Source organism: Salpingoeca rosetta (assembly GCF_000188695.1).
Source record: "Salpingoeca rosetta unplaced genomic scaffold supercont1.26, whole genome shotgun sequence".
Classification (NCBI taxonomy): Eukaryota; class Choanoflagellata; order Craspedida; family Salpingoecidae; genus Salpingoeca; species Salpingoeca rosetta.
The window spans coordinates 392,784-403,791 of NW_004754908.1; the positions used below are offsets into that span (position 1 = coordinate 392,784).

Below are 11,008 nucleotides of genomic sequence, written 5' to 3' on the forward strand. Positions count from 1 at the left end.
AATCGTCAAACACGTTAAAGTGATTTTCCGCTCACTGATGTCATCCTCTGTCAGTGTGGGTGTTTTGTTTGTTTGGATTACGGAAATGTGTGTGAAGATTTCTACAAATCTTCTACAAGCAAGGCTGCCAAGACAACAAAGATGCACTTGTGCTGTGACCTTGTGCTGCAACTTGGCACGTTGTTTTGCGTGCAAGCGCAACAAGTCTGCCGCTCCCCCCCCCCTCTGTCACGCAAGTAAGGTCGTGCACTTTCTTGCTTGTCGCTGAGGCATGCGGTGCTTGTCCTATCGTTTCACTGACGCTTTGGTGTGTTTTTGTTGCGTGTTGTGTTTGTTTCGATGCATGCATGGTGTGCAACAGACACTTGACAAGTGCTTGATGCGGATACGGATCGGAAACGCAGGACAGGCGTGACATGATGTGAGGTATCGGTAAGCAGAGATCAGGACCTAGTCTTCGTTTGCTTCGGAGCCGTCAGGCTGGCTCTCGTGAATAAGGCTCTGCTGCGCGGGGTTCTGTGCCACTTTGGTGCGGCTGCCGAACGGGTTCTTCCCCGACAAGTCTTCTGATCAGCAACAGGTACAGAGCATATGTCTATGTTGTGTGGCAACTGCATGTTGGCTGCACTCCTGTGTGCGCGTGCGTTCGTTCCTTTGTGTCTAATTGTGTGCTTGCATGCGCACCCTCATGCACAACTGTACGTGTTGACATGCTGTCCAGTGTCTGGCTGGTGCAGTCTCTGCTATATCTTTCTGTCTGCTCAACTTGACGTGCTTATCCGTAGCGGGCCTTCTTTGATTCCTTTGTGCTCCCCATCCACCCTGCGTCTTCTCGTGTGGCCGCAAGGGACAACTTGCGTGTCTTCCCAGCACTTTACACGGCGCCAAGATGCATCCAAGCCAGCGATCATGTGCGCTCTCGCCGTCGCTGGCAGTTTGGACTGCTACTGCTACTACCACTGCCGCTTGCAGCCATTGCTGGCGAGTGCCTCACAATTTGAGGTATAATGGCTATTGCGCACGTGGCTGGTGGCTGCACCCTCGCAGTGGCTTCAAGCAAACCATGCGACGCACGCACCATGTAAAGCACGCAACCACAACACTCCCACACGTGCGCGCGTTGTTTTCCTTCTCTTCGCTTTGTTTTCTTCCCACCCCTCCATGCGTGCGCGCACTCTGTGCACCTCACTGGCACCCAACCGACCGTTGTACTTGGGCGAGGTGCAGCGAACACTTGCCTGCCTGTTTGTTTTCCTTTTTTTTTTTGTTGTTGTTTTGCTTGGCTTGCATGCTTTGGTTGCAGCCTTGGTTGCTGTCATGCACTCTATGTTTGCTGTGTCAACTCTGCGCGCACACACAAACACACACTCACACACGCCATTTCTTTCTTCTCCCTTTGTTTTTGCTTTCTTCCCCGCACATTCAAGCACACGTACACACACACACACACACACACACACACACACACACACACACACACACACACACACACACACACACACACACACCTCAACGGTTTTTTTTCATTCGTCGTTGTTTTCCGTCGTCTGCACTCATTTTCACTTTGCTTGCTTGTCCACCACCACCACCACCACCGCTGTCACCAGCAGTACGAACAACAGCACCAACAGCACCAGCACCACAACCATCCCAGGACCTCACTTCAGTTGACACAAGTCTGACGCCGGCCCTGCCGTGTCTGCGTGCTCCACTTGAGCAGCAACACCATCGCTCAGTGTTGATCGTCGACAATGAATCGTGCGTGCGCTTGCGCCCCATGGCTCCTCACACACTTGCCTTCATTTCGACATGCATCGCGCACACTGCTCACACATATGCGCATGTGTTGGTGTTCGCTGTCGTGAACACACCTTCATATGTGAATGCACACGCCTGCATGCACGTCACCCTCTCATGCCTCCTCTTCATACCTGTGCGCAGCTCTGGACCACTCCTCCTTCGCCAAAAAGCTCGACGGCAGTGCCAACGATGGCGGCACTGACGTGCATGCAGGCATGTATGAGCAAGGCATCTCCTCACAAGCCACAGGTGCGTGTGTGCGTGTGCGTGTGCGTGTGTGTGTGTCACCATAGCCCACATATCCGCAGCACCTCGGCGCCGCTCTTGATTTGCTCCTCGCTCGCTCATGTCCTGCCCCTTTCCTATCTCACGCTGCGTCCTTCTATCCCCGTTCATGCTTGCATGCACATCCACATTCTCTCCATGTTGCTGTTGTCGTAGACGTTGACCTCCAGCCATCGCCCGGCACTTCCAGTGCAAAAGTAACAACAGATGGCAGTACACCGCTCCCTGCTGACCTCCAGTCCGTGGATAAAGCAGATGCCATGGCCAGCACTGCACACCGCAGTCTTGCGGGCCACGACACTGGTGAACCGCGTGCATGCATGCATGCATCCACCCCGGTCACGAGCACCGCCACCACCGGGTCCTCATCCTCGTCCTCCTCGTCCTCCTCGTCATCGTCATCTGCCCGGCTGACTTCAATGCTGGCGCGCACGCACCAGCAAGCTGGGGAGCACAACGGCAACACCCAGGCGCCAGCCACATCTCCAGCCGTTGGACCAGCACTGGTGGAGCACGCCACCGTGGCAGCCGAAGCCAACCAACGCGCTGGCACCCATCAAGCGCCCACCACGCTTGCCGTCGGCACACCTCCGCCGCCAGTTGTCGCCCCATCCCGTGGCGAAGGTGAGCCGGATGGCTCCGGCGATGCCGAGGACGTTGGATTGCACCATGGAGACGGTGGTAACGGCAGCAACGGCGATGGCAGCGACCATGCCGGCAGTGACAATGACGCCGATCACAGCAGCGTTTCCGTGTGGAGCTCCGACATCGTCAACACCAGCGGTCGCTACAACCTCAGCACCAGCACCAGCTCAGACAACGATGATAACACCCCTGCCAGGGACGGCAACCGGCACCGCCTTTACCGCCGCCACCACGGCCGTCATCGCCACCACCTCCGCAACGAGGATGGTGGTGCCTCTGGTGACGAAGCTGTTGGTGTCGCCCTGGGCGACAATGCAGGAGACGCGGGTTCCGACAGCGAAAACAGCCGCGACGGCCTTGAAAGCTACATTGAAATCTCCAGCGACCACTTTGGCGGCTTTGATGCCGGCCACCATGATGAGGAACGCGGTCATGTCGTCGACAATCGCGACGACATTGGTCATGCATATGAGGCTGATGACGATTATGAGGGCGACGATGACGACAGCTTTGATCATCCTCACAGCGGCTTGGACAACAACATCAACGACTTGGTTGAGCTTGGTGGCTTGCGTGGGATTGACGGAAACCGCAACGACCACCACAACAACAGCGACAGCGATGACGCAAACGACCACGAGCACGACCACGAGCACAACCACAACGTCTTCAACTTTGACTTCAACAGCTTTGGCTTCAACGACGACGCGTTCAACTTTGACTTCAGCAACGTTGACCTGAACGACCAACGCAACGACGACCCCGACGACCCCGACGACCTTCGGTTTGAGGAATACTACGTCGATGAGAGCACGGGCGTGCGTCGCGTCCTGAACCTGTCCGATATTGTGCTCCCGCACGGGGACAGGTCCACCCCTTCACTGAGCTCGGGCGAGATAGCCACCATCACCTCTGCCGTGTCCCTCAACCCGAGTCTCACGGAGGAGGAAGATGCCACAGAGGAGACGCCAATGAGCGATGATCCCAGGCCGCGCCGCCACAGCTTGGGCAGCCCGCCGGCCCCGCCAACACACCCGCGCCAGCACTGATGGTGCTGGCGCATTTCATGCATGCACCCCCATGTGCTCATGTCTTCGCTGGCTGGAATATGCCTAAGGTCTTGCTTTGACCACTTGCTGTTTGCACATCGACGTTGGTCACTGAATGAACTGTGGAGGGAAACGGGTGGATGGGTGGTGGGGGGTGAGTCCTATGATTGTGTGGGCTTGTTTTTTTTTTTTTCTCTCTCTGCCTCTGTCTTGGTTCTCTTTCCTTTTTGTTTTCTTCCTATGCTTGGCGTTTGTTCGCACTCCGTTCGTCCGTTATGTGTTCCTGAGAGCATGAGGGAGTTTCCCTCTCAATCAATGATATGCATGTCGTTCTTCTGAGCAACATCTTGTTGGAATGCCTGTTCGTGTCCTCGCAATTAAACGGCCTCAAACATGTGTACATCCACGGAGCTGATGGCATGAATTTATGCACAGGACATGGCACAACCTTCGTGCTTGCTTTATCATCCATGATGAAGCCATCGAAAACACATCCAAGCAACACACACACACACACCACACAAGCAGCAGCACCAAATAGGACAGAGCAGAAGGAAAGAAACCACACACACACACACTTCTTGTGCTTTTGTGCGCATGCACACGTGTGGAGACACAACCACACGCACACACACATACACATACGCACACATATACACATACACACGCACACATATACACGCACACTCTCACGCACACACGCAAGCGTGCTTTTCAGAGGCACGTTGTGACAGATTTGTGGCGGTTGATGCATGCGACGACGTTGCGCAGGGTTACGGCAGTGCCGAGCGGCATGTGGCGCGGGAACTTGCTGCGGTCGAGCGGGCAGGAGAAGTAGCGCGCACGTGTGGACGACACAAGTTGCTGGCAGCAGTGGCCGCAGAACGAGTGGCCGCAGGGCAGCGTCACGGGGTCTTCCATGGTGTCGAGACAGATGCCGCACTCCAACGCCGTGGCAAGCTGCGCAACCTGGCTTGGTGTCAGCTTGATTCTGCCATCCGCCCTGCCGGCTTGCAATTTGTTCTGGCAAATTCGGCCACGCTTTCCTGTGCACTTGGATGTGTCACGGTGGTCGGCACTGCTGTTGCTGTTGTTTGAGCTGGACGACCGGCGCCTCCATCCGAATGAACACCGCGATCGCCGCACAATGCCTGTGTCACCGCCGCCTGTACCATTGCCAGCACCATTCCTGCCGTGTTGCTGTTGTTGCTGTTGTTGCTGATGCTGATGGATCAGGTGTGCGGGCTGCAGTTCAACATGGTTGCTGTCCTCATCCTCATCTGCGTCCCCCGTTGGTGTCAATGCCTGCTGTGCATCTTGCCGCGTCGTGCCACCAAACGGAAGCCACCGCCCAAACACACGCACGCGCCGGCGCCGACGCTGCTGATTGCCATCATTGGTCGTGCCTGCAATGGTGACCCCACCTGCACGTGTGCTTGTAGCTGCATCCGCTGTCGTCACTGTTGCTGGTGTGGCTGTTGCCGATGTTGTGGTGGCAGTTGGTGCTGGCAGGGCCGCGCGGTGCACCATATTGGGTGTGCCTGGGTCCTGCAGCAGCTGACGTCGATCATCACCATCGCTGCCACCCTGCGTGCCGCGGCGGTGGTGGTGGCGCGGCTGCCGAAATTGGCGTTGTTGCTGCTGGTGCTGCTGATAAGGAGGAGGAGATAGGGGCGTGCGTGTGTTGTGCGGCACAACCTGGCGTCGCACAGCGGGGGAGCGGCCGGCTTGCAGGGGATTCGGTGGGTGGTGGCGCAGTGCATTTGGCGACACGACCAGCATCGTGTGTTCTGCATGCACGGGCAGGAAACAGGTTACAGATGTGTGTGTATGTATGTATGTATATATGTGTGTGTGTGAGTGTGTGTGTGTGTGTGCGTGTGTGTGTGTGTGCGTGTGTGTGTGTGTGTGTGTGTGAGGTTGGTTGCAGGTGAATTGAAAGCGTGGGGGGGGAGAAGACTGGAATGAGCGTGGTTGCGTTGACAAGCGCAAGAAGAAACTGGGAGGAGAGGGGCGAGGGGGAATCGGCTCTCAGCAAAGAAACGGCCTCCACCACTTGTAGGCGTGTGCGTACACACAAGTATACATGTACGCTTTACACACACACACACACACACACACACACACACACACACACACACACACACACACACACACACACACACACCACACACACACACACAAAGCACATAAGCAAACGCATGTACACACACACACACACACACATCAGCATGCGCACCGAGGGCCGTGAGGTAGTCGTATGCGGTGGGGCCGAGAACGACGCGACGCAGCAGCGATGATGGGCGAGCAACTTCCCGTGGCGTCTGGTTGTTGAAGTCACGCAGGAACATGTCTGCCCCGCAGTTGAGCAGCAGCTTCACCGCAGGCAGGTTGCCTGCGATGGAGGCGACGTGCAGCGGGGTCTGGCCCGTGTAGGCGCAGATGCTGTTGACGCGTGCGCCAGCGTGCAGCAGAGCAAACAGGATGGCGGTGCGCCTCGGCAATTCCGCCGCTGGCAATGAAACAGGAACACGGGAGGCACAGAAACGACACCGCAGGTACACGTGCGGGCAAAGAGGGGCAGTGTGAAGGGAAGAGGTGAGACGCTCGATTCACAGCACGCACGAACACATACAGTAGCACACATCGGAAACACATCCCTTGGTGCACAAGTAAACGCAGTTACAGACACATGCACACACAAACAGACACACACAAACAGACACACAGACACAGACACACAGGCACACAGACACACACACACACACACACGGACACACACACCAACACTCACCAAAGTGCAGGGCTGTCCAGCCGCAGGTGTTGGTTGCATTTGGGTTTGCGCCTTGGGCCAAGATCAGGCGCACGTGAAGGAGGTCATTGCGTTGGACAGAGGACAGCAAGATGCTGTTGAGGTGCTGGTGGGTCGGCATGCTGACCAGTGCTGCTGTTCCTGCAGATTGGCAAAGTCGCTAGCACTCCGGTGAAGCTGGCGCAGCGGCCAAAAGGGGCGTCCGAGGCGATGCAGAGGCTGTGCGTGCGTGCCCTTGTCGTGGACTGCAGCTCGACTCTTGTGGCGTGAAAGCGACGGCTGTTGCTGGCAGACCACCTCACAGGGGGCAAGGTGGAAAATAAGCAGCCAGTTGCCTCTCTCCCGGAAGCACTTGGCCAGCAGGCAGCAGCAGGTCAGGTGTCAGGATGCTGGTTCGCGTGAAGGTGTTGTGTTGACGCTCACGTTTTGGTCATCATCACCATCACCAACACATTCATTCCCCAGCACCAACTCAGTCTGTGCGCGAGTGTGTGAGTGTGTGTGTGTGCGAGAGAGAGTGTGTGTGTGCGTGTGAGTGAGTGTGAAGCTCTTTGTCCTTCGTCTCTTTGTGCAGGAACGCGTCAACATACAAGCACATCGACACGCCAACCAATGAAATCAATACATCAACGCATTCGCCATCCCTCGTCGTCAAAACGAGAGAGTGAATCAGCCACCATCCCCCGCACGCACAAACACACACACACACACATACACACACACACACACACACACACACACACACTGACCTGTAGCCTTTTGGTTTGTTCGCTTGCATGTTCGCTTCCAGACCCAGCAGCACCACAGCAGGCAACCAGTGTCATTTCCACACCGCTTGCTTGCTTGTGTACAGTCCTTCCGAACCAGTCCAGTGGCAAGGTCAAGTTTGCCTTTTGTAGTTGGTGGAGCAAAAAGGCAATTTTGCCTTTGTTTGAGGTAGACGAAAAATCGCGAAAGACGCCCTCTTTCTTTCCATCCAGCTCACCGCTCTCGCTCACTCTCCCATACAAGCGACAACAAGCGACAAGCAAAAGCAAACCAAAAAGCTCCGTCCACCAACCTCTGTGTGGCCACTGGCGTCTTGATACCCTTCCCTTGTCTATCCACCACACAACAGTTGAAGCCAACCAAACACCATGATCCTTCTTGAGGTCGAGAACCGCATCCTTTCGGAGGTGCTCTCCAGCCGCGCATCGGAGACAGAGGAGGTACGTTGTTGGCGTTTCTGGTGGATGTGTGCAAAGTTGCGTGTTTGTGTTTTGGTTTATGCTGAATAGGTGTGTGTCGTGTGCTTCCTTGCATGGTGAAGGTGTGCTTTCATCGACGCGTGGCATGTACGCGTGCATGTGACCCAGCGTGTGTATGTGTTTGTGTGTGTGTGTGTGCGTGTGTGTTTCTTACGCTCAGCCTTTCCATTTCCTTCCCTTCCGTCACCACACATACCCACGCCCTTCACCACTTGTTTACTTTGAGCAGATCGCCCCCGTGGACATGACGGTTGCCGACTTTGACGGCACCATGTATCATGTGTCCAACCCCGAGGGTGATGCCACCAAGGTCCTCGTCAGCATCTCCGTGCCTTTCTTCCACCAACTGCAGCAGTTTGACGTCGATTCGGTACGTCATCCCCCAACATGTTGTCGAACAACGGGTATGCGCCTGTTCTTCGTTTCAGTCTGTGCTGTTTGCCTCCGAATGGTTTCGCCTCATCCACCTCTCCTTCAACACACACACACACACACACACACACACACACACACACACACACGCACACACGCACACACACACACGCCTTTTGCAGTTCATGAAGGGCATCTACGGCGACATGGTCACCAGCCCCGAGAGCGGTAAGTTTTTTGTGGTCGTTGCTGCCGTTCCGGCATGGTTGTGTTGGTGTGTGGGGTTCTGCGTAATGCCGCTGCTGTTTGCAATGCATCCTCTCATGCCTGGTCGTGTGCGTCCTCCACGTGACGTGTGTGCGTGTGTGTGTGCTGAACGTATGGTTGCTTTTCAGGTTATGACTTCTCTCTGCTCGTGGACATCAGCAAGCTTGGCGCAAACCCTGGTCCGTGCACACGTGTGCTCTTGTGTGTTTGAGTGGGTGTGCATTCAGTTACTTCTCTGTGAGGGGATGCTAATTGAGGTATCATGTTTATGCGTTTGCCAGTGTTCTCCTTCACGCACCTTTGACATCTGCCCATGCACACATACTCATGTGCTTCATCGACTTGGCCGACTTGACCTGCTTTCTGGATCTTGTGGACCTGGGAACAGAGGTGACCATCTCCAACGTGGCCCGCCTTCGCCGCAACTGCTTCGCAGCCGTCTTCACCAAGTTCTTCCAGATGCAGAAGGTCGCCAAACACACACGCACACTCGCATCACGTGCTGTTCAAACACTCATTCACTCACGCTCACACTCGCTCACTGTCACACTTACACACACTTACACACTCACTCACACACGCACACACACACACACTCACTCACTTGAACACGCAGGACGGCAAGATGGACTCGATTGTGTTGAACTACAAGGAGAAGGAGACGATGTTCATCAACGCCATGAAGGACCGCGTCACCGTCATCTTCAGCACACTCTTCACAGACAAGGACGACATTGTCATCGGCAAAGTCTTCATGAAGGTGAGCCTGGCCGTTGTTTGTGTTAGTTTGTGTGTGTGTGTGTGTGCGTGTGTGTGTGGCGCGTGTGTGTGTGCACTTACGGTGTGGTGCGCGCGCGTATCTGTGTTTGTATATCTACTTGTGAATGTATGTGTGTGCCTGCGTTGAATTGTATGTGGAACAACTTGAGTTAACACGCTGTGCTTCATTCATCTCCCCCTTCCGGACACCGCAATACACCAGGCGTTCCAAGATGTGCGCGGGCGCAACCCGTCTGCGCCGCAGGTTCTGTTTGGTCACGCCAAGGATGTTCCACGCGAGCTCGAGGGCACCTCTGCACTCACCGGCGACAATGTCGGCTACGTCACCTTTGGTACGCCATGTTGGCGTGCGCATGAGAGGGGAGAGGGGTGCAGGCGGGCGTGCGCGGCAGCGTGTGGATAGAACTGGACGGAAACGTTTTCCTGACCTTGTTGTCTGTTTCACACACACACACACACACACACACAAACAAACAAACAAACAAACACACAAACAAACACACACACAAACAAACACACACACAAACACACACACACACACAAACAAACACACACACACACACACACACACACATGCTCACCACTGCTTCCAACGCCGCCAACGCCAACAGTGCTGTTCCCACGCCACATCTCGGACGATAAGATGGACCACACCATTGACCTGATCCACACGTTCCGTGACTACCTGCACTATCACATCAAGTGCTCAAAGGCCTACCTGCACCAGCGCATGCGCGCGCGCACATCGTCCCTGCTCAAGGTAACGACAGCACCAACTGTGTCAAGCACACGCGCTGCCCCTCATTGCCACGACGAACGACTCCCCCTGGCTCCCCTCCCCTCCCTCTGATTGCATATCACACCGGATGCCACTTTTATCCACGCTCACCTTGCCCCGTAACACCACTTCACCTGCCTCGCCTTTAACCCCCACAATCCAACACAACGTTGCTTGCTATTGCTTTGTGTTACAGGTGCTCAACCGCGCCCGCCCCGATGCAGAGAAGGAGAAGAAGACGGCAACCGGCCGAACGTTTGTGCGCAAGTGATCACTCCCCAACTTGCCGTCCCATTTGTCACCATCCCCCAACCATCAAACAACGCACCCGTACCAGTCACAAGTTCGCGCCCCCTTCAAATGTTGGGTGTGTGTTTGTTTGTCACTTTTTTCTCTTTGTCCCCTTTGCCGTCGTGTGTGTTGCATCTTTTCGTTGTTGCTTGCTTGTCTACGAAGCAGCAGTCTTTGTTAACCTCCACCCATCTGCGCCTGCCTGCAATTCAGGCTGCGCTCTTTGTCTCTATGTCTCATGATTGTCTCATGATGGTTGACGATGCTCGTGCGTTGTCGCTGTCATCTTGTGCGTAATTGTCTCTTCTGTTGTGTCCACGACTGTGCTGTTGTTTGTTTGTGAATGAAAGCAGACCAGCAAGTACCGCGCTGTTCATTATTGTGTTCCCCTTGCTTTGGCTGTTGGTTGGGAGACAGAGAGGCGTGCAAGCAGACACACATACCACACGCGCAATCATCGCACATAAACACCAGTCAGAGCAAGGACACTGCGAAATCCTGGTCTCGTCGTTTATTCCCTCAGCCCTCCTCCGCCCTCGCTCGCTCCCTCACACACACAATATAGACATACTGACACAGACACACACACACACACACACACACACACAGACAAAACATAGACATACAGACAGACAGACAGACACACACACACAGACACACACACACACACATGCTCATGTGA

The 11,008-nt window shown here is 55.1% G+C and overlaps 4 protein-coding genes across 4 annotated transcripts in view; 3 read left to right on the forward strand and 1 right to left on the reverse strand.

Moving 5' to 3' along the window:
• PTSG_09551 (uncharacterized protein) overlaps positions 1-14 on the forward strand; it is a 1,860-nt gene extending 1,846 nt beyond the window's left edge. Inside the window, exon 1 of the mRNA XM_004989923.1 lies at positions 1-14. This exon is cut by the window's left edge and continues 1,846 nt beyond it. The gene's annotated coding sequence lies outside the window, so the exon portion shown is untranslated.
• An 865-nt stretch (positions 15-879) lies between these two features.
• Positions 880-4,175, forward strand: PTSG_09552 (uncharacterized protein). The gene is made up of 4 exons (XM_004989924.1): positions 880-1,002; positions 1,608-1,758; positions 1,942-2,049; positions 2,242-4,175. Exons 2-4 carry the CDS (start codon positions 1,752-1,754, stop codon positions 3,777-3,779), a joined length of 1,653 nt encoding a protein of 550 aa, XP_004989981.1. The 5' UTR covers positions 880-1,002; positions 1,608-1,751; the 3' UTR covers positions 3,780-4,175.
• A 318-nt stretch (positions 4,176-4,493) lies between these two features.
• Positions 4,494-6,809, reverse strand: PTSG_09553 (uncharacterized protein; the record flags this gene model as incomplete). The annotated part of the gene is made up of 4 exons (XM_004989925.1): positions 6,574-6,809; positions 6,019-6,291; positions 5,478-5,569; positions 4,494-5,429 (listed from the first exon to the last, which is right to left on the reverse strand). The coding sequence occupies exons 1-4, from the start codon at positions 6,710-6,712 to the stop codon at positions 4,494-4,496; spliced, it is 1,440 nt and encodes a 479-aa protein (XP_004989982.1). The 5' UTR covers positions 6,713-6,809.
• A 723-nt stretch (positions 6,810-7,532) lies between these two features.
• On the forward strand, positions 7,533-10,896 carry PTSG_09554 (uncharacterized protein). The gene is made up of 9 exons (XM_004989926.1): positions 7,533-7,799; positions 8,068-8,208; positions 8,393-8,438; positions 8,606-8,656; positions 8,866-8,945; positions 9,094-9,237; positions 9,460-9,589; positions 9,869-10,017; positions 10,232-10,896. The coding sequence occupies exons 1-9, from the start codon at positions 7,728-7,730 to the stop codon at positions 10,304-10,306; spliced, it is 888 nt and encodes a 295-aa protein (XP_004989983.1). The 5' UTR covers positions 7,533-7,727; the 3' UTR covers positions 10,307-10,896.
• Positions 10,897-11,008: the final 112 nt, after the last annotated feature.